The sequence below is a fragment of the Atractosteus spatula genome, chromosome 22 (genome assembly GCF_055471065.1).
Source record: "Atractosteus spatula isolate fAtrSpa1 chromosome 22, fAtrSpa1.hap1, whole genome shotgun sequence".
NCBI classification, from domain to species: Eukaryota; Metazoa; Chordata; class Actinopteri; order Semionotiformes; family Lepisosteidae; genus Atractosteus; species Atractosteus spatula.
The window spans coordinates 1,475,056-1,500,250 of record NC_142727.1 but is presented as its reverse complement, the minus strand read 5'-3'; the positions used below and the strand labels follow the sequence as shown (position 1 = coordinate 1,500,250).

Here is a 25,195-nt window from a genome sequence, read left to right as displayed (position 1 = left end):
AATAATATCTTTCCATCTCTCTCTCTGCAGTGATGTTATTGGATACCACTGAATCCACATCTGAATTGGGCTGGATAACCTACCCTGATACTGGGGTAAGTGAGAGAGAGGAGGCAACTCAGACACTGACTGACTGGACACTACAGCACAGTGACACTGACTGACTGACTGGACACTACAGCACAGAGACACTGACTGACTGACTGGACACTACAGCACAGTGACACTGACTGACTGGACACTACAGCACAGAGACACTGACTGACTGACTGGACACTACAGCACAGTGACACTGACTGACTGGACACTACAGCACACTGACTGACTGGACACTGGCAGAGGGCGCTGGCGGGGGGGGGGGGAGTGAGGAAGAGGAACAGAGAAAGATGAAGGTCAGGTGAGAGAGAGTGAGGAAGAGGAGCAGAGAGGGAGATGAAGAATGGGAGTTCCAGGTACGAATTCCTGAACTGCCACATGTTTATCTCAAGGGTTGCGACTCCAGATCTTTCTGTGATCGCAGTCCACGGGCTCACGCAGGGCCCTGATCGCTGCCCGTCCTGTGGCAGCGCTGCGACTGAAGCGTCGCGCCAGTGGGGCGCGTGGAGATGAGCTGAGCTGACAGGCAGGGGAGGCAGTGAGCTCTTTAAGGGATGCGATGTGAGGGTGATGGAGGTCTGGCTTATTGGACCCGGGGGCTAGAAGCTGTGACCTGAGAGTAAGACACAGAGAGGCACTGCTTTGCTTGCCTGTTCTGTATTCTGCTCTGCTCCCGAATGCCCTCTGGCTTGGAGTGCTCTACAAATACGTTCAGATGGTGTCATCGGGCTGGAGTTTTAGTGCATGAATGCTGGTGCTGTCTGTGTGCACAAGACAAAGCTTGCTCAGAGATCAGAGCTGAGTTAAACACACTAACTGCACACCTGGTCACATAGCTGTCCAGTTTGACAGACACACTCACCACACACCTGGCCACACAGCTGTCCTGTGTATCAGACACACTGACTGACCACACACCTGGTCACACAGCTGTCCTGTGTATCAGACACACTGACTGACCACACATCTGGCCACACAGCTGTCCTGTGTATCAGACACACTGACTGACCACACACCTGGCCACACACCCAACCAGCCTGGCCTTTCTTCTCCTGATGAGGCCAGTGTAGTCGCAGTCAGGAGACACCCCCCCTCCCCCAGGGGGGAGGTTTCTTCCACAACCTGGCAGAGCGCCCCCAACTGTTCTTGTATGAGGAATTTGTCTTTTCGCAGACCCCAGCTTGCTCTCCAGGAGACACACAGACAGGGAGAGAAGCCGGGGGTCAGAGCGCAGGGTCAGCCATTTATATGGCACCCCTGGAGCAGCTGGGGTGAAGGGCCTTGCTCAGGGGCCCAACGGAGTAGGATTCCTCTGCCGGCCGCGGGATACGAACCGGCAACCTTCTAGCCACAGGCGCAGATCCTGAGCCACAGAGCCACCGCACCGCCCATTAAGGGCTCATTTGTGAACTCGAGTGCTCAGCAGAGGCAGGGGTCCCCCAGCTCCGCCCCCCGACCCGAGTGGCAATGTGTGGATTCCATCCCCTCTCCCTGCTGGCCCCAGCGAGCGACTTATCGGCCGTGCCTATGTCTCTCCCCCTCTCTCCCTCTCTCCCAGTGGGACGAGGTCAGCGTTCTGGACGACAAGGGGCGCCTGATCCGCACCTTCGAGGTCTGCAACGTCAACGCAGCCACCCCGAGCCACAGCTGGCTGGCCACGCCCTTCCTGGAGCGCGGCTCCGCCCCCCGCGTGTTCGTGACGCTGCGCTTCTCGGCCCGCGACTGCGCCAGCCTGCGCCGGGCCTCGCCCACCTGCCGCGAGACCTTCACCCTCTACTACCGGCAGGCCGACTCCCAGAGGGAGGTGGAGCGGACCTGGGGCGGCACGGTGAGGACCCGGAATCCCCTACTCTGGGGCGTCCCTGTGAACTGGGGGGATGCTGAGGTGCAGAAGCACATCCCGCTCCTTCGCCGGGGGCAGCGCAGTGATCAGCGCCCCTCAGTTTCACCAGGGTTCACACCTTCTGTGTGGCGGTGGCAATATTCCTGCCAGGTTTGCATGGGTCTCGTCTTCCCCAGCTGGTCCGGTTTCCCTCCTCTTCTCAGAGACTTTGTTTGTGTGTCGTGTATTTGTGTAATACCCCAGTACAGTGACGGGGACACTATAAGTCACTATACGCCACACTAACGGTGCCGTCCTTCGGATGAGCTGTAAAACTGAGGTCCTGACTCTCTGTGGTCATTAAAAATCCCAGGCCGTTTCTCGAGAAGAGTAGGGGTGTAACCCTGGTGCCCTGGCCATATTTCTCCCTGGCCCTTACCAATCATAGCCTCCTAATAATCCCCATCTCTGAACTGGCTCCATCACTCTGCTCTCCTCCCCACTGATAACTGGTGTTATCAGTTAACTGGTGGAGAGTGCTGGAGCATCATCCAGGTGGGGCTGCACACTGCTGGTAGTGGTGGTGAGGAGTCCCCATCACCTGAAAAGCACTTGGAGTGGAGTGTCCAGAAATGAGCTACAGAAGTGTCAGGGTATTATTGTTGCTGTTGTGTGTGTGTACCCCTGTCCAGTGTGGTACTGCTTTGTGCCCTGATTCTCGAATGGGATCTAGAGTCTGGGATGCCAGGATCCATTCCAGAAGATAGCAGCTCTCTAATAATGGTGGTGAGGTGTGGGGGGAGGAGTGGACTCAGGTTTTAGAGTTGTGACGATCAGGTGAGGAGGAAGAGGAGCAGATAGCTGGACCCAGCAGCCTAGGCTGTGTGCGTCTGCCTCTCACAGCACTCTTTGACGGTATCTCTCGTTCCTCTCCCAGGAAGGCGATGGGGAGACCAGGGAGGGCTGGGTGAAGATCGACACCATCGCCCCCGACAAGAGTTTCTCCCGGGTGGAGCAGAACCTGCCTCACCAGTACCAGCCCAACCGGCTGCACAGGGTCAACGTCAAGACCCGGAGCTTCGGACCCCTGACGCGCCGGGGGTACTGGCACTCTCAGATGAGCCCATCCCCCATGTCCCTCTCTCTGTCTGTATCTCTCTTGGTCTCTCCCTGTATCTCTGTCTCCCTCTCTCAGGGCAGAGATAGATGACTGAAGTTTTCAGTTGGGCATTATAAGCTCATCGCTCTGTCTTTCTCAGTCCCTCTTAGTGCTGAGTTCAATCCTTGTCGGTCATTCAGTCTTTCTCTCATTGTACACACAAATCCACTTCCTTCTCTGAATTCAGCGACGATGTAATGTACAGTAGAGGCATGTGGGTCAGCCACTAAGGTTCTGTAATTTGCAGCTGGTAATTCAGTCTCTGTGCATATTAACCAGTCTCAGTGCATTACAAAGGCAGTTGGTCAGTCGGTTAGCCACTGCATATATTTATTCCTTCCTGTCTTAATGCAGTGTTAGTGCACTCACAATGTGAGTTGGTCAATCAGTACTCATTGTGCACTTTCTGCCCTCTCTCTCTCAGCTTCGTCCTGGCGTTTGTGGACAGCGGGGCCTGCATCTCCCTGATGGGCGTGTCCATATTCTACAGGATGTGCCCGCAGACCACTCAGAACCTGGCTGTCTTCCCTGACACTCCCTCAGGGGCGGAGCCTGCTGCTCTGGTCCCAGTGGATGGGGCCTGCGTTCCCAACAGCCTCCCGCAGGCGGGAGCCCTGCCCAAGCTGCATTGCAACGCGGAAGGTGATTGGATGGTGGCGGTCGGCGGCTGCGTCTGTGATGGGGGGTCGGAACCCAACCACAACAGCACTTCCTGTGTGGGTGAGTGATGTCACAGATCCCACCGGCCCCACCACAAAGTGCACCCTCACTGCTCTTCTGTGGGGCACGCTAACGTTGGCATGGCAGCTAGCTTCTGCTTCACCTACCTGTCTCTCGGCACCGGTTGCCATGTACACCATCTGACAGGAGACCCAGATCACCTGGAGGGAATTACCATCTCGCCTGTCCGGGTGATTCAGGGATTTTTAAGGGCTGCTCAGACTCTGGGCTCTCTTGTAGCGTGCTGCCTCTCGGACTTTGTTCTCCCTAGTCCCTAGCTTTTCTTTGTCTCTAGTACATTGCTTTGGATTCCTGACCTTAGTTTGTTCTTTCATCCACAATTCCTGGATTTGTTTACATCTTCCTGTGTATGACCTGGTTCCCCTGACTCCTCCAGGGCTATGGTTTCATGCCTGTCTGACCATCCCTCCTGATTTGTCCTCGTGTCTTCTCTTGTCTCCGCCTCAGTGGCATGCCTGGCTGCCCACCTGCCTCTGCTTGATGTTACACAACCATCCCGCCTGCGGCTTTGAACCTGCCTGCGTGCGGCACCGCACTGCAGACAGGTCTGTTTCTGTGTCCAGGCTGTGGTCGCTGAGCCTGTCCTCTCTGGACAGCTGGGTCTGTCAGTGTCCAGTTTCTATGTCCAGGCTGTGGTCGCTGAGCCAGTCCTCTCTGAACAGCTGGGTCTGTCTGTGTCCAGGCTGTGATCGCTGAGCCTGTCCTCTCTGGACAGCTGGGTCTGTCAGTGTCCAGTGTCTGTGTCCAGGCTGTGGTCACTGAACCTGTCCTCTCTGGACAGCCTGGTCTGTCAGTGTCCAGTGTCTGTGTCCAGTGTCCACAGAGCCTGTCCTCTCTGCAGTTAGGTCTATAAGGTTCCCTCTCACTCTGCTTCCAATCCCCGAGTCATTATTGGCCCATCGCTTTTCTGTCTCCCTCTATTCCCCACAGTCTCTGTCACTCGTTTCCGGACGAGTGACCAATTTCATCGCGCTGCCCTGGATGTGTCATTTCTCTCTCTCCCCCTCTCCTTCTTCCTCCTTCTCTCTTCATCCTCCCTGCCACTTTCCCTCCCCCCTCTCCATCTCGCTCTGTCTCTCAGCCTGGAAATCCTGGCCGAAAAGCAGCTTTATTTAGCAAAGCAACTCTTTTCCCATGAGGGAGTTGCAGTCATCTGGGTAAGGGCAAGAAACCTGAAAGAGCAGGAGAAGCGACGAAAGAAGAAAAGAACATCTCAGGGCTGATATTCCAGCTTACGATTTTGACAGTTTTCCTCTTGCACATTCCTTGGCTTTCCCTGAACCTCAGCCCTGTGACGAGCTGGTCAGCTGGCCAGGGGCAGGGCCTGCACTTGGAGCTGTGTAGACAGGACATTAACTTCTTGGCAGAGATCATGCCCTTGTTTAACGGATCTACCCGTCTCCTCACTCCTGGCTTTGTCCGTTCCTTCCCCGCCCGCCTGTCTTCATATGTCCATGTCCCTGCGTGTGTTGTTTAAATCCATGCTGACTCACTGCTTGGATTCTGTTTCTGTACACATGAGGCATTTCTGCCCTTCAGATCTTGTGGGTTTAATAGAACATGCTGTGTATTCCACGGAGTTGACTCTGTCAGCATCTTTCCAGATTCCAAACACTTGGATCTAATTCCCAGTTGGGGACTCCAGAGATCCAGTTGCTTTTGCCCAGTCTGCACGCGGTTTACCTGGACATTTCCAGTTGCAAGCAACACAATATTGGGAATTGATATTGTCTGTTGTGTAATTTGGGCGCCGTGATTCTCGGCCTGACTCCCGGGGGGCTTGGTTTCCAAGCCGTGCTCGGCTCGCCCCCGCTGCTGCTTCGCGGGGTGAGCTGGCGTTAGCGTGGCCACCAGCCATTGCAATGGAGACCAGGTGACAGGAGACCTGTATCACCTGGAGGCAAATTTCCATCTTGCTCTAAGGACCACAGCCCGGACACGGGCAGACCTGGCTGTCCAGAGAGGACAGGCTCAGTGACCACAGCCTGGACACAGAAACTGGACGCGATCAGACCTGGCTGTTCAGAGAGGACAGGCTGTGAAAACAGCCACACTAGGGGAGGTAACTCAATAGAGCTGCAGCCCAGACAGTGAGCCTCTCAAATAATAATAGTGTATCCTATTCTATTGTCCTAATGTTTCTGAATGTTTTTGCCATTTGTTCTTGTGTTGGCAGCAGTGTCATGTCTCAGTATTCAGTTCTCACCCAGCTCCATCTCCGAGAACGGTTTCATATAACGTGTGCAGGGCGAATGAGGTGCAGGGATAATATCCAGCTATCCCAAAGGAATGTGGAGCTGTGTTGGCAACTGAAATTATCTGTGATGGGGGGGGGGGGGGAAGCTCTTGATCCTCAAAATAAGCCCAGCAGCTGTGATGGGAAAAGCAGACTTGTGTTCACTTCTGCTCCTGGACAAGAAGGAGAAACACAGCTTTCACTCACGGTAAATGATCTGCAGGAACGCCAGGAAACAGTAGTTCCCAAAAAAAAGGTGCTTTTCCCTTTGTGGATCTTATGCTCACGTGTTTTCAAGACACGTGGTGTTTCGGTGTCAGGATCAGTCCTCTGGCAGTATCCGGGGAATTGAGATGAGTTGTCCTGCTCCAGCAAAAGGCAGTCTGCTGTGCCTCTGCGGCTCCAGGGATCTGAGAGCATCCTGGAGACTGGAGCTCATTCGATGATCCAAACTCCTGGGATCTCTCCAGGCAGCATTCCCACCATCCCTGTCGGAGATCAGGGGCTGAGCAAGTTTGGGCCCGGGCTGTACTGGGGTGGGAAACGTTGTAAGATACGAACAGGCTGCCGCTGTGAGCGGTGTCAGCAATCAAGAGTCACGGCAGGGCGGGCGTTTGGTTTCCGGGCGGCTGGTCCGTGCACTGCGATCCGAACCGAGGGCCAGCCCTGGTCTGGACCCGCAGCCTGGGAGCGAGCCCTTTTGTCCAGAGGGGACAGATCCCAGTCCGGGACCCTCTTCACGCTCCCCCTGTCCAGTGTGGGAAAGGCCGTTTCCTTTTCCTGGGATGGGGGGAAGTGTGCGTGCGTGTGTGTGTGGTGGGGAGGACGACTGGTGGGTCGCGGGGTTCGAGTCCCCACTGTGGACCCTACTGTTGTGCTCTTGAGTGAAGTGCCTCACCCCAGTATCTCCAGTCCATCCTGTTGTGTTTCTGGAGACCAGCATTGCCGGGGGTGGTAAAGAGTTCTCTTGCCATCCTGATCCAGATGGCACCGGCTCGAGCCCGGGCTGTGGCATCAGGACCCTCCAGGCAGCCGTTGCTGAGCTGGTTGAGCGTCACTGGCGTTAGGTGGACTTCCGTCAGCCTCTAATCGTTTATTTGTCTCTAGACACAATTCGGGGTCAGGCGTGGTTTTGGACTTCACTGGGGCTCTATTCGCTGTGCCGGGAGGAGGTGGTGGGGGGGAGGCTGGATGGGAAAATCGTTGCGCTCACCAACAGGCGGCGGGGGGGTCAGTGGGCTGCAGCCAGAGTCTGTTGCCCCCCAGCTGTGCCACAGCTGTCCCACACCTCGCTCCCCGCGCATGTGCGGGCCCAGCCGACGGAGAATGTGTTTACGCGCCTGTGCCCGTGTGTGTGGGTGTCTGTAGTGTGTGCGTGCCGAGTGTGTGTGTAACTCAGCCAGCCACGCCGCGCTCTGAGAAGGAAACTGGGTCAGCGATCTAAATACCAAATAGCCTGTCATCACTGAATTAGACACACACCACTGGTAGCGCTCCTCTCTCTCCCCTCACCTCCCCCCTCTGGTCCCCTGTCTCCCGGGGCACTGACGACGTGCCGCAGAGTGTTCAACCCCCGCCCCCCCCCCCCCCCCGGCTTCTCTCTCGCTTCTTCTCACACTTGTTAGCTCCTTGTTTCTTCCTGCTGTATTAATGTCCTCTCCCTCCCCCTCTCTCTCAGGCGCTCTCCTGTGTCGGCGTCAATAATACAAGGAGAGATGGGCTCTCTCTAGAGAGGGCTCTCTGGTCTCCAGTGGTATTTTTGGAGTGGCTCATTGTGTACTTTTCCAATCTTTCTTTTTCCCCACTTTAACCCGATACAACCCGATCTATAGCACCAAGCCAGATGGACCACTGCAGTAACAGCTAAAAGCAGATCTTGACCATATATTATGGAACATGTATGTTTTCAAAGCAAAAGTAGATTAGATAGAAAGATATAATAGGACACAGAATAATTCAGAAGAAAAAGCCTGGGCATAGAAAACGGACACAGGCAGACCTGGCTGTCCAGAGAGGGCAGGCTCAGTGATAACAGCCTTGATATATAAAATAGTCATAGAGAGATCTGTTTGCCCAGATAAGACAGGTTCAGTGACCAAAGCCTGCACATAGAAACTGGACAGAAACCGATTTGGCTAACTAGAGAGGACAGGCTGTGCTCTGTCAATAATAATAATACAGTGAGTGATCTCCTGTCCCAGCCTGAGGAACAGACAGTGAGCCTGTCTCTCAATAATAATAATACAGTGTGTGATCTCCTGTCCCAGCCTGAGGAACAGACAGTGAGCCTGTCTCTCAATAATAATAATACAGTGTGGGATCTCCTGTCACAGTCTCAGATGATAATATTCCTGAATGTTTGTAAATATTCACTAATTGTAATTGCTTTGGAAACAAAGCACTTCATCTGTCATGTCAGGATTCTCCGAATTTAAACGTGGATGTGAGAGAGTGGAAGAGACAAGTGCTGAGCAGATAACGGGCAGACAGGAGACGGGGAGCGCGTACGCAGCAGAGGACTGCGGAATAATGTCTTTCCCTTGTAAACCTCCGCGCTGCGTCGGAAATCGCGGTCAAACACACTCCGGTAATGTATGAGACCTCATGAATGATGGATCACACCCTCGGGATGTGCGGCGGCACTCTCGGAATCACTTTGTGGGCTTGTCGGGAGAGCGGCGCAGGAGTGCGGGACGGCAGGACACCGAAAACCTCTTATCCCGCCCTCTCTCCCTGACAGCCGCCATCCTCGCACCTCTCTCCCTTGGCCTCGCTCATCCCCTGGGTCTTCCCGAAGCCTTGGGGTGTATCCTTGACATATGCCGACGCTTTAAATAGGTAAAAGCTTGTGTGCATAGGGTATTGCCTCCGTTAGGACGCCCGAGCCATTATGGAACATGAGTCCGCTGGGATCCCAGTGGAAAGCTGTTTGCACCAACCGCAGGAGTTCGTGTCTGCGTCTGAGCGGGCGTGCTGACTGTCCCTGTCGCACGAATGAATGAGCACTTCTGGCTCAAGGAGATGGAGCTTCTCATTATTTCAAGAGTGGTGCCGGGCCAGCTGCTTTGTTTTTGTGGTTGGAGAACAAGCATTTCGTCCTCCCCTCTTCCTCCGCCCCCATCTCTCCCCTTGTGTGCTCTTTCTGTCTTGCAATCCACGGACGACTTCACTGCGACGCCTGTTGTGGTGCCCAAGAGTACTGTACCGCTCTCGTTAAAAGATAAGGTGCCTTGTGGTCTGGTATGGTTACTTGGCTGCTGCTGCTGTGAAAAGCCAGCCACATGTGAGCGCTACCTTTGTACGGGCATGGGCGAACGCATGAAAATGCAAGGTATCATGGGTAGCAGAATGGCTCCTGATTCAGGAAGAGGCGGGAACGACATGTATCTACGAATTGAGGGACACTAGACTGGGTGTCAGGGTCTGACAAACATACTGGACATTATTTAATGTCCTGGGATGTGTTGCAGATTTCCCAGGGTCAGCCACCTCGGAAAGAGCGATCCTGGCAAGAAAACCGGGCCATCATGAGGCTTATTTTGGTTTCAGTCAAGCTGATGCAGATATCCACAAGACTGTGGGTCGGGCTGGCTCAGCGGGATGGTCCGGCCCCTGGTAGCCATGAACGAATGCCAGTCAGTCCGAGGGGCTGTGGTGACCTCACAATCTGGATAGCCCAGGACGGGCGGCTCTTTTCCAATTCACAGAGCAGCTCCCGGCTTTGGTTCTGGAACGGGATCAGTTTCCGATGGGAATGGGCCCTGTCAATATTCCGCAGGGCTGAATATGTTCGGGCAGCTTTCAAAATCTTGTGTCGGTATGGAAATCATCTGAAATTGGACACAAGAGCTGTGATTGGACAGTTTGACTACCTCTAAAGTCATAAAGCCCCCCCCACCCTGCAATGTTAATGTAAAAGTCCAATTGTCCGGTGCAAACAGTAACCCTCGCCTCTCTCTGTCTCCCCCCAGCTTGTCCAGTGGGCCAGTATAAACCAGAACGTGGCCTGACCCGCTGTTCCGTCTGTCCGTCTCACAGCAGGACTACTGTGGAAGGGTCCAGGGTCTGCGACTGCCAGAGCGGCTTCTACAGAGCGGACACTGACCTGAGTACCTCAGCCTGTACAGGTACTGAGACACACTGACCCCAACAACTGGGACTGTACAGGTACTGAGACACACTAACCCCAGTACGTCAGACTGTACAGGTACTGAGACACACTGACCCCAGTACATCAGACTGTACAGGTACTGAGACACACTGACCCCAGTACGTCAGACTGTACAGGTACTGAGACACACTGACCCCAACAACTGGGACTGTACAGGTACTGAGACACACTGACCCAGTACCTCAGACTGTACAGGTACTGAGACACACTGACCCCAGTACCTTGGACTGTAGAGGTACTGAGACACACTGACCCCAACATCACAGGCTGCAAAATGCCTTTGCCTTATGTGGGAGCTGTAGTTCTTAAAACTAGTGCTGCAATGTCGAGTGCTGACTCTTTATCTCTCCCTCTGTCCTCTAGCTCCTCCCTCGGCACCTCTCTCCCTCTCCTGGGAGTATGAGGGCTCGGGCGTCCTACTGCGCTGGCGGCCTCCCCTCAGTGCTGGTGGTAGAGACGATCTCTCCTATACCGTCCAGTGTCGAGTTTGTCCCATAGCGCCCCCTGCTGTCTGTGTGCGGTGTGGAGACTCTGTCACCTACAGCCCCCGGCCCAACGGACTGACCCAGACTAGGGTGTTACTGGGGAACCTGCTGACCAGGGTCACTTACCTCATACAGGTACCAGCAGTCAGCAAGAAGATCGGAGGGGTTTCACTGTGTGGCAAGGTCTGGACACACTGGTCACTGTTGCAACTGTCCAGCCCAGTTTTCTCTGTAAAGTGGGGTGTGGTCACAGTCAGACTATAGTGTATGACCGTTGCAGCAAACGGGGAGGGGGTGGGGTCTCTGTGGGTGACAATCGGTAAGGCCTGGAACTACATTTCCCTTAAGCCCCACAGTACCTGCTCTTGTCAGTGGATACCAATATTGGAGTGTTTTGTATGTTGGATGACCTTTCTCACGTGTACCTGCTGCATCAAACCCTAGAATCCAGGAGAAATAGTTTGGAGAGATAGAGATATCAGAAATATCTGCATATAATACTCTCTACTCAGAGCCATCTGTCACCATAATCTATTACATACTGTAGACTACTCCAGCATTCTGGAAAGATTTCGACTACTATTCCCATGCTCAATTTTGCCTTAATCCCTGTATTTATGGGTGGTGATGCTGTCCCTTTGAAATAAGGGATATGTGGTCTCAGTGTTGAGATACTCAGGTATAGTCATTTGGGAGTATTCTGAAGCATGTGGCCGATAGGACGGATTTGACTGAAGCTTGATTTTGATTGACAGGTTCAGGCAATCAATGGGGTGTCAGGTCTGAGTCCCTTACCTCCCCAATTTGCCACTGTCAATTTCAGCACCAGCCAATCAGGTGAGCTTGTATACCTGGGTGTGTGCGTGTGTGTGCTTGTATTTCTCTTCCTGTGGATCTTTATGTATCACAGTGTGTATGGATCTACGTGTATGTTTGCATATTTCTCTTTGTGTGAGTGCCTGTGTGTTTGTGTATCTGCTTCTCTGTCACTGCAGTGTCCATACAGTGTGTATTAACCCTTCTCTTCCCCCTCTCAGTGTCTGTACGGCAGTGTCCACACAGTGTGTATTAACCCCTCTCACCCCCTCCTCTCCCCCCTCTCCCTCCCTCTCTCTCATTAAGGACACAGGTGGCTTGCAGTCACGCGATGCTGTCAAGTCAATGTTGCTCAAGAGAGATGGAGGCAGGGAGGAGGAGGGAGAGAGACACTGGGGGGGGGGGGGGGAGTGAGATGCAGTAACTCATTGTAAACACGGGCGGCGCCAGGCAGGCGGACACGGTTTTAAAACAAGGCTTTGCTCTCTTTCATGCCGGTACTCCGAGTTCTCCAGGCGGGATTCTGGCAGTTTCTTATTCCCTCGTTTCTTCCACCTGCCCTGCTCTCTGGGTGGCGTTGCCGATTCGACTCCTACCCCCCTGACCTCGTCTTTCACCAGGCTGTGAGGTCGGCTCCTCAGATCCCCTCCTCTTGCTGTCCTGCTGAAAGCCCCGAGAGCTGGGAAACTGCAGGGCTTGACTGCCGGCGCAGCGAGCTCTCAAACACAGCACAATCCGCTCACCACTGTTAGCGAATCCGTATCATGTCGCTTATGGCTTAAATCCCCATTAAAATAATAACTGAAAGCTTTCGCGACGGCAACAGATGGACCGTTAAGAGATCAGAGTTAGAGAGAAGGCATCATAAAGACAGAGGATGTCATCTCAGCTACAGAGAAAATATTTATTCTAGTAATATAATTATAGTCATAATATATTATTATATAGTTGAATTTGAATAATTGAAGAACTATTCTTCATCTACCTGCTGCCTAAAAAGTGAGCATACTGTATACGACTATATTACAGGAATTCTGTCTTTGTGCTTTACTGTTTTTAATATAATTTCTTGTAACGTCTGGACAGCATGTTATGAGACACATCTCCTGTGGGCAGCATGGTGGCCAGCATTGCTGCCTCATAGCGCCTGGGCCCTGGGTTCAATCCCACACCTGGGATTGTCTGTGTGGCATCTGTATGTTCTCCCTGTGTCTGCATGGGTTTCCTCCGGGTGCTCTGGTTTCTTCCCACAGTCCCAAAATATTTTGGTAGGTTAATTGGTTTGTGGGAAAATAAGGGCCTGGTGTGTGTGCCTGGAGATGGACTGATGTCCTGTCCAGGGTGTCCCTGCCTTGTGCCCGTTGCCTGCTGGGTGAGACTGCAGCACCCCCGTGACCCTGAACTGGTTCACTGGTCATTGTGCAAATGAATTACTATTCATTTAACTACGGAATAACTACCATAACACTGTAATTGAATGATCAGTAAATCAATTTAAACAGAAAGAGACTTTTGAACTGATGATTCTGCTGTTTCATGCTACAGATAATATCCTTACGTACATTAGGAAAGCTTGGTATAATACTGCTCTCCAGTGGAGTACAGCAGTACTGCAGGACGATAAGTCAGAATTGCTACACTGGGCAATAGTCAGTAGTTAGTCACACAGTCCTCTCCCAAAAACCTCTCCCATTTGTGGTCCTGATTTAAGACTTTGAGTATCTACTTATTAGTCTGCTTTTCACACAAACACCACCATAGAGACCTCACCCCCTCCTCTGTGGAGTCTTAAGACATTACAGTGTCCAGTCATTCGGTTTGGACACTAAACTAACACACACCCTCTCTCTGTCCATCTCCGTCTCGTTCTCTTTCACGCAGTGCCCTCTCCTGTCCCCTTGGTGCACCAGGTGAGCAGGTCGGCTGACTCTATCACCCTGTCTTGGCCCCAGCCAGAGCAGCCCAATGGGGAGATCCTGGAGTACCAGCTCAGATACTACGACAAGGTGGGCCATTCAGAGTGTCTGCATTAATCTCATCTCTCCAGTTATTTACAGTGTCCAGTCAGTCAGTCAGGGTCACTGTGCTGTAGTGTCCAGTCAGTCAGTCAGGGTCACTGTGCTGTAGTGTCCAGTCAGTCAGTGTCACTGTGCTGTGGTGTCCAGTCAGTCAGTCAGGGTCACTGTGCTGTGGTGTCCAGTCAGTCAGTGTTTCTATGCTGTAGTGTCCAGTCAGTCCGTCAGTGTCTCTGTGCTGTAGTGTCCAGTCAGTCAGTCAGGGTCACTGTGCTATAGTGTCCAGTCAGTCAGTGTCACTGTGCTGTAGTGTCCAGTCAGTCAGTGTCACTGTGCTGTAGTGTCCAGTCAGTCAGTGTCTCTGTGCTGTAGTGTCCAGTCAGTCAGTCAGTCAGTCAGTCAGTCAGTCAGTCAGTCAGTCAGTCAGTCAGTCAGTCAGTGTCGCTGTGCTGTAGTGTCCAGTCAGTCAGTCAGGGTCACTGTGCTGTAGTGTCCAGTCAGTCAGTCAGGGTCACTGTGCTGTAGTGTCCAGTCAGTCAGTCAGTGTCTCTGTGCTGTAGTGTCCAGTCAGTCAGTCAGGGTCACTGTGCTGTAGTGTCCAGTCAGTCAGTGTCTCTGTGCTATAGTGTCCAGTCAGTCAGTGTCTCTGTGCTGTAGTGTCCAGTCAGTCAGTCAGTGTCACTGTGCTGTAGTGTCCAGTCAGTCAGTCAGGGTCACTGTGCTGTAGTGTCCAGTCAGTCAGTGTCTCTGTGCTGTAGTGTCCAGTCAGTCAGTCAGTCAGTGTCTCTGTGCTGTAGTGTCCAGTCAGTCAGTCAGGGTCACTGTGCTGTAGTGTCCAGTCAGTCAGTCAGGGTCACTGTGCTGTAGTGTCCAGTCAGTCAGTCAGGGTCACTGTGCTGTAGTGTCCAGTCAGTCAGTGTCTCTGTGCTATAGTGTCCAGTCAGTCAGTCAGTGTCTCTGTGCTGTAGTGTCCAGTCAGTCAGTGTCTCTGTGCTGTAGTGTCCAGTCAGTCAGTCAGTGTCACTGTGCTGTAGTGTCCAGTCAGTCAGTGTCTCTGTGCTGTAGTGTCCAGTCAGTCAGTCAGTGTCTCTGTGCTGTAGTGTCCAGTCAGTCAGTCAGTGTCACTGTGCTGTAGTGTCCAGTCAGTCAGTCAGTCTATATTAACTTCTCTCTCTCTCAGAGTACAGATGAGGACAGCTCCTCCTCTCTGCTCAGTCAGACCAACATGGCCACAGTAGGTCAGCTGTCCCCGGGGTCCATTTACGCCTTTCAGATCCGCGCGCGCAACGAGCGAGGCTATGGCCCGTACAGCAGCACTGTGTACTTCACCACACTGGGTGAGGGTGAGTGTGTGTGTCCCGCCCTGTCGAACCCAGCCCCAGCCCAGGCCTGGCCCTGACCACGCCCTCTCTCTGTCCCCCTCCCAGAGGAGCACTCGCAAGCCCTGCAGAGTCACCTGCCCCTACTGGTCGGCTCGGTGATGGGCGGGGCTGCTTTCCTCTTGGTTGCTGCAGCTCTGGTCCTTGTGTTTGTGTTCCGAAGGTCAGTGACAGCCCGTACCACAAATTACCAAGAGCACTCAGACAGAACCACAGACTGAAGAATGCACATGCAGATAGGGACCATGCAGCTTAAGGCTGTGTGCAGTTGCATGGACAGGGCGATTAAGCAATTAATTGTGTTTATTCTCTAGTAAACGCAGAGAGAGCCCTTACAGTGATCGACTTCAGAGGTACATCACTAACAGAGGTAAATTTTCCCCACTGTTCACCGTTTATATTAATGCGTTTATCTATCTCTCTGTGTTGTGGTCTACATTAGGGTCAGTATTAATCTCTGTGTGTGAGGAGTGTCTCTAGGGTCTGTATTAGGGTCTGTATTAATCTCTGTGTGTGAGGTGTGTCTCTAGGGTCTGTATTAGGCTCTGTATTCTCTATGTATGAGGCTTGTTTCTTGGGTTTATATTAGGGTCTATAATAATCTATTTGTGTTATGTGCTTCTTTAGGGTCTTTGTTAGTGTGTATATTAATCTCAGTGTGCCTGAGTCTATATTGCTATCTGTATTAATCTTTGTCTTTGTGCATGTTAGGAGGTGGTGTGAAGTACTATGTTGATCCCTCCACTTATGAGGACCCAAACGAAGCCGTCCGCGAATTCGCTCGAGAGATCGACCCGGCCCATATCAAGCTCGAGGCGGTGATTGGTGCAGGTGAGGCAGACCTGGGTTCCAATTGGACTGTTTCGGTTTCTAGACCTTTTGTTCTGTACAAGTTGATTAAAAGGCAGGAGGAGTGCAGAGAAAGCTTAACTACCTTCCATCTGCATTAGATTGGAATGACTTCTACTGGAAAGTGATGCTGGGAAATGTAGGTACTGTTCAGTTCAATTCAAGCTTTGTTATTCTCATGGGATTTACAGCACAATCCAAAACAATAAGAGAGACAAAGATTACCAAGGAAAGAAGGAAGATTACGTGATTGATTGCTGTGCTCCTTCAGTGTCCTGAAGAGATTGGCATGTGCAATGTGGATACACTGCTGTGCACACTCTTGAGGAAACTCCACAGCTCATAGTGCATCTCCTTATGGAAAATGTTGTGCTGGTGCTACATGTTTATAGGAAATGTAGTCATTTTACTGTACTGTAGTGCAGGTAATAATATAGTGTGCAGCATGTCCTTCAGTTGATGCAGTGTATCAATGCCTCTCCTTCTCTGTTTCCATTCATCCTCTCCATCTCTTTTCCTATCCTCTCCTTCATCTTTTGCTCACTCTCTCTTCCTTTTCTTCCCTCATCTCCTCCTCTGAGGGTGTGGGGTGGTGGTGAGGGGGGTGGTTTCTCTTCCAGGAAGACTGGACTAGTACACTTTCTGTGGGGGAAGGGGAGGGGGGTGCATGTTCTCTGCCTGATGATCTATGCCATGAGTGCCACCATATAATAGAGGGGTTCACTCCTGGTCCTGGTCCTGTTCCTGCAGATTTTCATTCCATCTTAGCTTTTAATGATCGGAATCAGCTTGGTTCTGGCTTACTTGGAACAGTTGAACAGCTTTTCCCAGGTGCTGATAGAATAAAGAGACATAGATCATCTGCTGACACACCAATTCCTCCAGAACCAGGACTGGACAGCCATGCTGCAGACACACACTGACCCCTCCAGGACCGGGACTGGACAGCCCTGCTGCAGGCACACTGACCAGGATCTCTCTCTCTCCCCTACTTGTTCCTGCTCTCTCCCTGCGTCAGGTCAGTTCGGGGAGGTGCAGCGGGGCCGATACCGGTCGGGGGGCCGGGGGGAAGTGGCGGTGTGCGTAAGGACCCTGCGGCTGGGCGTGTCGGAGGTGGCGAGGCGGGCCTTCCTGGCGGAGGCGGGCGTGATGGGCCAGTTCGATCACCCCAACGTCCTGCGGCTGGAAGGCGTGGTCACCCGCGGCGGCCCAGAGAGGATCGTCACCGAGTACATGGACAACGGACAGCTCGACAGCTTCCTCAGGGTGCGTGCTGGCTGTTGGGCACTGGTGTCATGGCTACTCCTGGGAGCTGCAGTTCACCCGCTGGGCCTGTGCAGTGTGAGGGGGTGCTCTTTCACACTGTTTAAATCCTATAATACTGGTCACTGTGAAACTAGGTTAATATCAAGCCCCTGTCCCTGCTACAAAAGAGTACATTTCATAAAAGAGCAAAAGACATTCTGAAAAAAACTGACAGAGGACCAAATTAGACTAGATTTCCTCAATCCACATTGGAGACAGGAGTACCATCCATCCATCTCCACTTTATCCAGTTCAGAGTCCCGGGGGCAGAGCCAATCCTGACAAGCAATGGGCACAAGGCAGGGACAGGATGCCATTTCATCTCAGGGCACACCCAGACACAAACACACACGGACACCAGGGCCAGTTTCCCCAGTCTCCCCGATTGAAGCCAAAGAAGACCTGCCAGCATGTCGTTGGACTGTAGGAGGAGACCCGAGCACCCAGAGGGAACCCAAGTGAGCAGAGGGAGAAGATAGAAACCCCACACAGACAGCACCCCAGGTCTGGAGTTGAATTCAGGGCCTCAACACTGCAGTGCAGCAAGGCTAACGAGCATCTTTGTGTGTTAATGGCCACAGCATAGCTCTTTAGACTCCTGGAGTGAGCACGCTGATTAAATGGTTAAACGTCTCGCATCTGATCTGATCTCAGTATGTCAGAGGAAATCCCCATTGTTAGCTCTGCCCTTGTCAGACTCTGTGCGGTGTGCTTGCTATATGAACGTCTCCTCCCTCTCACTCGCTCCTGCAGGAGAATGAGGGACAGTTCAGCGTGCTCCAGCTGGTCGGGATGTTGAGAGGCATCGCCGCGGGGATGCGGTACTTGTCCGAGAAGAACTTTGTCCACCGTGACCTGGCGGCCCGCAACATCCTGGTCAACGCCAACCTCGTGTGCAAGATCTCTGACTTTGGGCTCTCCAGGCTGATGAGGAACCAGGAGAGGAACATCCCCACCTACACAGCTTCACTGGTGAGAGGGAGGAAGGGTTTCAGGGAGGGGGTGGGGGGCGAGAGTGGTGAGAGTAGGTGAGGGACAGGTAGGAAAGGATAATGAGGAGCTATAGAGAGGGAGAAAACCAAAAAAGTATGAAGGCGTAGAAAGAGGTAGAGAGGAAGACTATTAAACGATATGTGTTTCTAGGGTCTATATTAGGGTCTATATTAATCTTTGTGTGTGAGGAGTGTCTCTAGGGTCTGTATTAGGGTCTGTATTAATCTCTGTGTGTGAGGAGTGTCTCTAGGGTCTATAATAGGGTCTGTATTCACCTCTGTGTGTGAGGAGTGCCTCTAGGGTCTGTATTAGTATCTGTATTAATCTCAGTGTTTGAAGAGTGTCTCTAGGGTCTATATTAATCTTTGTGTGTGAGGAGTGTCTCTAGGGTCTGTATTAGGGTCTGTATTAATCTCTGTGTGTGAGGAGTGCCTCTAGGGTCTATATTAGTATCTGTATTAATCTCAGTGTTTGAAGAGTGTCTCTAGGGTCTATATTAATCTTTGTGTGTGAGGAGTGTCTCTAGGGTCTGTATTAGGGTCTGTATTAATCTCTGTGTGTGAGGTGTGTCTCCAACATTAGGATCAATATTAATATGTTCTTGATAACCCTCTCCATGTCTTTTAGGGTACTAAGATTCCAGTCAGGTGGACAGCCCCAGAAGCAATTCAGCACAGAAAGTTCAGCACAGCAAGCGACGTCTGGAGCTTTGGAATCGTCATGTGGGAAGTGATGTCATACGGAGAGCGCCCATATTGGGACATGAGCAATCAGGAGGTTAGGTGCCGTTGTCTGCTCTCTCCTTTCCGATCCCCGTCACTTTCCTATCCTGCTGTGTGTTTGTCTCAGTGCGGTGCCACTGTTGCGTAGTCCTGGTGCTTCCATGTGTAAAGGCCAGAACCCTCCCTTTAACTCTCCTGCTCTCTCTAGGTGATGAATGCAGTTACAGATCAGTACCGCCTGCCTGCTCCTCCCAGCTGCCCAGCTGCTCTGCACATACTCATGCTGGACTGCTGGACCCAGGAGAGAACAGACAGACCCGGGTTCGACAGCATCGTCTCCACACTGGACCGGCTCATGAGACACCCCTCCATGCTCAAAACTGTCACAACCACCAGGTGAGACAGACTAAAACTACAGCTTCCATCATGCACTGACAGATCCCAATGTTAGGAAAGCAAGATGTCAGTGGAGATGTAGTTTTTAAGAGAGAGGAGCTTAATGAGTGCTTGTCTATGAGTCTATAGTATGGACTGCATCTCCCATGGTGCACCTGGACTACATGACCATTTCTTTACACAATATTAGGACATATGCCTTAATAGTATATTTACCATTTTATATGTGTCTATTTTAAGAAACAGAAATCAAGGGATGGCCGGTCTAATTCATAGAGGGTGACCTAGATGATTAAACATTGCTAGTGCAAGGTTGAGACAGATGGGGAACTTCAGCTCCCATGGTGCATCTGACAATAGCCATGCAACGCTAAGGAAGGAAAGTCTTCTGGGAGCTTTTGTTTGAGGAAGAGCTACAGCTTTCAGGTGCACCAGCAGAGGTCAGCAGAGTCCTGTGGGAGGTGTCGTGTTCCCCTTACAGCCCACTGTTAATTCAGCACAAATTCATCCAGCAAGCCCCTCGCTCCTCTCTCAGGCCTTCGCAGCCACTGCTGAGCCACGCGCCGCCGGATTTCTCAGCCGTGCTGACCGTGTCCGACTGGCTGGACGCGCTCAAGATGGGGCGCTACAAGGAGGAGTTCGCCGAAGCTGAGCTCCATTCCCTGGAAGCTGCAGCTAGCCTGACGCTCGAGTGAGTCTATCCGCTTGTGCGTCTGTCCGTGTCCCCTGCTCTCCAGTTCCAAGAGCGTTCTGATGACCCGCGGAGCCGCCGACGAGAATCGTTTGCAAGCTCTCTCTCTTTTGTGTTCCCAGGGATATCCGGAGACTCGGGGTGTCCCTGCTGGGCCATCAGAAGAAAATCCTGAATGGAGCCCAGCAGCTGAGGGTCCATCTGAACCAGGGACAAATAGAGGTGTAGAGAGAGCGGAAGGAGGAACTCAAGGGAGGGAGAAAGGACGAAGAAATATCCCATTCCCTGTCCTTCACTCACGGTCTCTCTCATCCTCTCTTCTCACCAGCTTTCTCACTCTGATCATCCTGCCCGCTGTCCTGCTCTCCACACCCCTCTTCAGCTTTCTCCCTCTTTCCAACCTCTCTCTCCTGCTCCCAGTATTTCTCTTTCACCCTCTCCACTTCCCTCACCTCACCACAATTCCTCATCTATTTAAAACTCCTGTATTCCTGTTTCAGGAAGGCCGGATCATTCCACTGAGGTGTGTGTGTGTGTGGGGGGGTGGTTCTCTTCCAGGAAGGGCAGATTAGTCCACTTTCTGTGGGGGAAGGGGGATGATGTTCTCTATCTGGTGAACTATACCATGATTGCCACCTTATAATAGGGGGGTTCACTCCTGGTCCAGGAGAGGAGTCAGGTCTATAGACTCTTATTGACCTGAATCAGCTTGTTGCTGGCTTGATTGGACCAGTTGAACAGCTTCTCCCAGGACTTCAGGTGCTGACTCTTCCAGCCGAAGACTGGACAGCCCTGCTGCAGACACACACTGACCCCTCCAAGACTGGACACCCCTGCTGCAGACACACACACTGACCCCTCCAGGACCGGGACTGGACAGTCCTGCTGCAGACACACACACTGACCCCTCCAGGACCGGGACTGGACAGCCCTGCTGCAGACACACACACTGACCCCTCTAGGACCAGGACTGGACAGCCCTGCTGCAGACACACACTGACCCCTCCAGGACCAGGACTGGACAGCCCTGCTGCAGACACACACTGACCCCTCCAGGACCAGGACTGGACAGCCCTGCTGCAGACACACACACTGACCCCTCCAGGACCGGGACTGGACAGCCCTGCTGCAGACACACACACTGACCCCTCCAGGACCGGGACTGGACAGTCCTGCTGCAGACACACACACTGACCCCTCCAGGACCGGGACTGGACAGCCCTGCTGCAGACACACACACTGACCCCTCTAGGACCAGGACTGGACAGCCCTGCTGCAGACACACTCTGACCCCTCCAGGACCAGGACTGGACAGCCCTGCTGCAGACACACACACTGACCCCTCCAGGACCGGGACTGGACAGCCCTGCTGCAGACACACACTGACCCCTCCAGGACCAGGACTGGACAGCCCTGCTGCAGACACACACACTGACCCCTCCAGGACCAGGACTGGACAGCCCTGCAGACACACACTGACCCCTCCAGGACCAGGACTGGACAGCCCTGCTGCAGACACCGTCCTTGACCACCCTACATCAATAACTGAGCCTTTGCTCAGTCCCCGCAGGCATCTTGCTATCTCAGACTGCTGCAGAATCACACCCGCCTCTGTCTCCAGCTTCTACAGAGAAGTGACTCAGTCTGGGTGAGGCCCCCCTGCTATGGAGAATCAGTGCTACTCCACTGGAGGCAGTTTAACTCCGGGGATGGGGAGTTAAATGGATTCTCTCCTGGGCTGTCCTCTGTAATTGTAAAGACAATCAAGCCGTGCTTTTTTTTGATTACTAATGTTATTGTTGGTGTTATGCCTGGAAGACGTGTTGCGAGTACGTGTTGTAAGTATTCTTTAAATGACTGACATCTCTGGCCGTGCCACGGGGAGGCGGAACGTTCATTTTCAGTGCGTTCAGATTTGTAAAAATAAAAGATTTTATTATAAAAGCACGATTTTCTCTTGATTCCGTCTTCTGAATGGAACGTGAATGCCTGCCCGCGAAGCTGCGTCCGACTGTCCAACTGCTGTTTGCCTCCGTTTGACTCTCGGGTCCATGGTTTGAGCTGGGCTCTGAGGTCATTCTGTGTGGAGTTTGCACGGCCTGCCTCACGTTGGCTGCTCATCGACCACCCCTTGCTCTCCGGACTCGCAGGCCAGCCTCACGCCCGCTGGCCCTGGCCTGGGATCCAGACGAGAGCCCTTCTGCTAACGGGTGGGCAGGAGTACTTCCGAAGAGGAAGCGAACGTGTGATTTTTCTTTTTCCCCCGAAGGGAAAGGAGAGATTTCCTTTCCCTCCCGCAGTGACCTGCTCCGCACATCGTCGGGGGGGGGGGCTGGTACCTGAGAGATCTGAAAGTCCACTGAAGAGCACAGAGAGGGAGGGTGAAGCCCACACACTCTTACTGACTGACTCGAGAGGCTGTATATTAACCCTTTCATTACACTGCCCTGCCAGAGACAGATAAGGAGGGGGAGGCTGCTTCTACATCCTAGCTTTAACCGCGCAGCGGCAGGGTCCGCTTGCCGGCTCGCCCGCCTCCGGGGCGGCGATCACTTCCCGCATGTCCTCAGTGACCCGACCCATCCAGCGCTTCTTGGGCCGCCCTCATGCCGTGTGCTGGATAAGGATAAGATAAGATAAGACAAGGAGTGAAAGGCTACTAGAGACAAAGAGAGATGGCTTATCTCCCAATGATGCTCAATATGTTTACAGTATAAGTAAATATTTTATGACATGTCTCTGTTGTAAATGCCTGTAATATGTCTGTAGATTTTATTTTATGTTTTGGTCCATGTTAATTTTATTTGCTTTGGCAACACTGATTGTACCCATCGGTCACGCTAATAAAGCACCTTGAACTGAATTGAAATTGATAGACCCGACAAGGACAGGTTAATGCTATGTGTAAATTAATTGACTTGTAGCTAGTTAATCATTATATCAACCCAAACAATGGAGGTGAAGGGTGTAAAATGAATCGTACGTCAGGTGATCCAGAGCAAGGCGTCCGGTTCCTTGGATCTGTTGGGTCGCTAGAGCTGGGTCATTTCTCGCGCTGGAGGACGGCTCAGCAGAGTGACCCCCACAACCGCCCCAGGCGCAGCTCTCGAAGGGAGGGGGGCTGGCGTGGCCCGTGTTCTGCTGCCAACGGACTCGGTCTCGCTGGGGGAGAGAGAGGGAGGCAGATGGACGCCCGAGTGGACGCCTCCACTGTCATCTTTAGGAGGGGAGGAGAAATGCAGCAGGTGAAATGCATGTACTTTGTTGTAAAGCTGTTATACAATGTTGGGTGAGCACTTCAAAACAACCTCAAGGCACTGTCATACAGGGAGGCTGTAGATACAGTACAGTGTAGATCAGGCTCTGTAGATACAGTACAGTGTGGATCTGCTCTGTAGATACAGTACAGTGTGGATCAGGCTCTGTAGATGCAGTACAGTGTAGATCAAGGTCTATACAGTAGATACTGTAGAGTGAATATCCTACTCAAGAAATGCAGGACAAGGACTGTAAAGATTGCATAAAATAATTCATTTCAACACAGTGCAGTGACACATTCTAGACAACATCGCTGCACACAAATAGCTGTAGTGTCATAACCCTATTTTTAACCATTAATTACAGTTATTCAAGTTAACAGTTTGCATGAGTAAGTGTTTTGTCAACTGATGTGACCGAACAGATAATCTTCTCTCATCCCATAATGAACAGGTAACTACAATTCAGTCTCAACTCACCTCGATTCTTAATTCACAAGACACAAAGCAATGACACTTACAAATCACTCACTGCAGTTTGGACAAAATAGCGTCTTTCTTTCAATCTCTTTTTTTCACCCAAGGAGAGCTATTTTAAGAGCTTTGAATGGCCTCTGAAATAATAGGCTTTATAACAGGCTAGGTAAATGACTGTCTGACTGGTCACTACAGGGCATTAACACTGTACTGAGTAAGAGATGGAGATGCATGTACAGTACACCAGTACTAAAATAGCTGAATGTTCAAAAGCACCTCTGTTATTGCAATCGTATTGTCGTGCTCATTTATATTAATAACAATATTAATAGTTGATTCATCTGTGCTTCGGATGAGATGATAAAATATAATCCTGATTACTTGGTCATTGCATTAAATGCTAACCACAGCAGTATTTCTTATGAGGCAGAGGGTGTTATCTCCGCTATCCTGACTGATTTCCACCCTGGGCTTGCACAATCCGACCTCCCTAAAGCTCCCCCTCATTTATAATCCGCATTTCTCCCTCCTCCCCCTGCTCTCCCGTGCACTGGGGCTGCTGTGTGTCACCCAGGTGAGGGCTGTACTGCACTGGGAGAAGAAACAGCCCCTCACCCATCTGTGAACAGCTTGGAGCTCCTTTAGGCTGAAAATTGCTATATAAATGCATTTGATTACTTATGCTAATAAATAGTGTTGATAGTGGCTGGTAATGGTTTAGGCAATTATTATATTATTCTGTTTGCTTAATTATTGCCATTGTTGTACTTTGTTTTCTTTTGCCTAGTCGGGAAAATGCCTCTTCCTGATACCTCTCACAGATCCCATATTCCAGGCGGTCCGTTTCCCTGCTCCATGGCTCACTTGGAGAACATTCCCGAGTGGGAGGATCTCACCCTCGGCCCAGAATCTAGGCATGTCCGAGACGCTCTTCATCACCATCAGCAGCAGCAGGAGCAGCAGCAAGTAATGGATCCGTTTAGACTGGGGGTGGCTTGGGAGAATATCGGGAATTCGTCTTTTTTCCCCAGTCCAAATCTGACACGTCAGTCATTTCAAATGATTTCGAAGCAGCGTGGTTTGAGAGACCCCCAGCGTCAGCTTTGTGATTCCTAGGCCTCTGAGTGAGTGAGCAGTTGCTCAGGCACACATTAACTCTTAATGGCCGCCTTATCGTCAACAACTTGTTTTCTCTGGCTTCTCCAGCCTGCAAATCTCAAATTCCAGGCGCTTTATTGATGTCACTGCAGCATTACAGTGTTGTCAAAGCAGACAAATATCTAGAAGCACCTGGTTGTTTAGGTGGGGAGCTGTGTCAGCATGCGTAGGCTGCAAAGGAACAAGTAATAGGTTTATTCCCTGCTGAAAAGAGAAGAAAGAGAACACAACGTTTCGGCTGTGGAGCCTTCTTCAGGTGTGAGAGCTCCACGGCCGAAACGTTGTGTTTTCTTTCTTCTCTTTTTCAGCAAGGAATACACCTATTACTTGTTCCTTTAGAACCACCTATTTTGGACAAAGAATGAATGTTATCCGAGAGGCTCCCGGTCTGTGGCTCAGGCTGGGACGGGAGATCACACACTGGGCT

General features: G+C 51.9%; 1 protein-coding gene across 1 annotated transcript in view; it reads left to right on the top strand.

Annotated features, from left to right (window-relative positions):
• ephb6 (eph receptor B6) overlaps positions 1-21,817 on the top strand; it is a 28,529-nt gene extending 6,712 nt beyond the window's left edge. Inside the window, exons 2-19 of the mRNA XM_088940002.1 lie at positions 31-95; positions 1,655-1,924; positions 2,856-3,019; positions 3,502-3,797; positions 10,026-10,181; positions 10,589-10,845; positions 11,466-11,547; positions 13,408-13,532; positions 14,722-14,884; positions 14,969-15,083; positions 15,235-15,290; positions 15,632-15,751; positions 16,788-17,035; positions 17,828-18,046; positions 18,695-18,844; positions 18,998-19,185; positions 19,721-19,876; positions 19,999-21,817. Of these exons, the coding sequence (XP_088796128.1) occupies positions 31-95; positions 1,655-1,924; positions 2,856-3,019; positions 3,502-3,797; positions 10,026-10,181; positions 10,589-10,845; positions 11,466-11,547; positions 13,408-13,532; positions 14,722-14,884; positions 14,969-15,083; positions 15,235-15,290; positions 15,632-15,751; positions 16,788-17,035; positions 17,828-18,046; positions 18,695-18,844; positions 18,998-19,185; positions 19,721-19,876; positions 19,999-20,104 (2,936 nt within the window). The 3' untranslated portion in view covers positions 20,105-21,817. The remainder of the gene's footprint in view (positions 1-30; positions 96-1,654; positions 1,925-2,855; positions 3,020-3,501; positions 3,798-10,025; positions 10,182-10,588; positions 10,846-11,465; positions 11,548-13,407; positions 13,533-14,721; positions 14,885-14,968; positions 15,084-15,234; positions 15,291-15,631; positions 15,752-16,787; positions 17,036-17,827; positions 18,047-18,694; positions 18,845-18,997; positions 19,186-19,720; positions 19,877-19,998) is intronic.
• Positions 21,818-25,195: the final 3,378 nt, after the last annotated feature.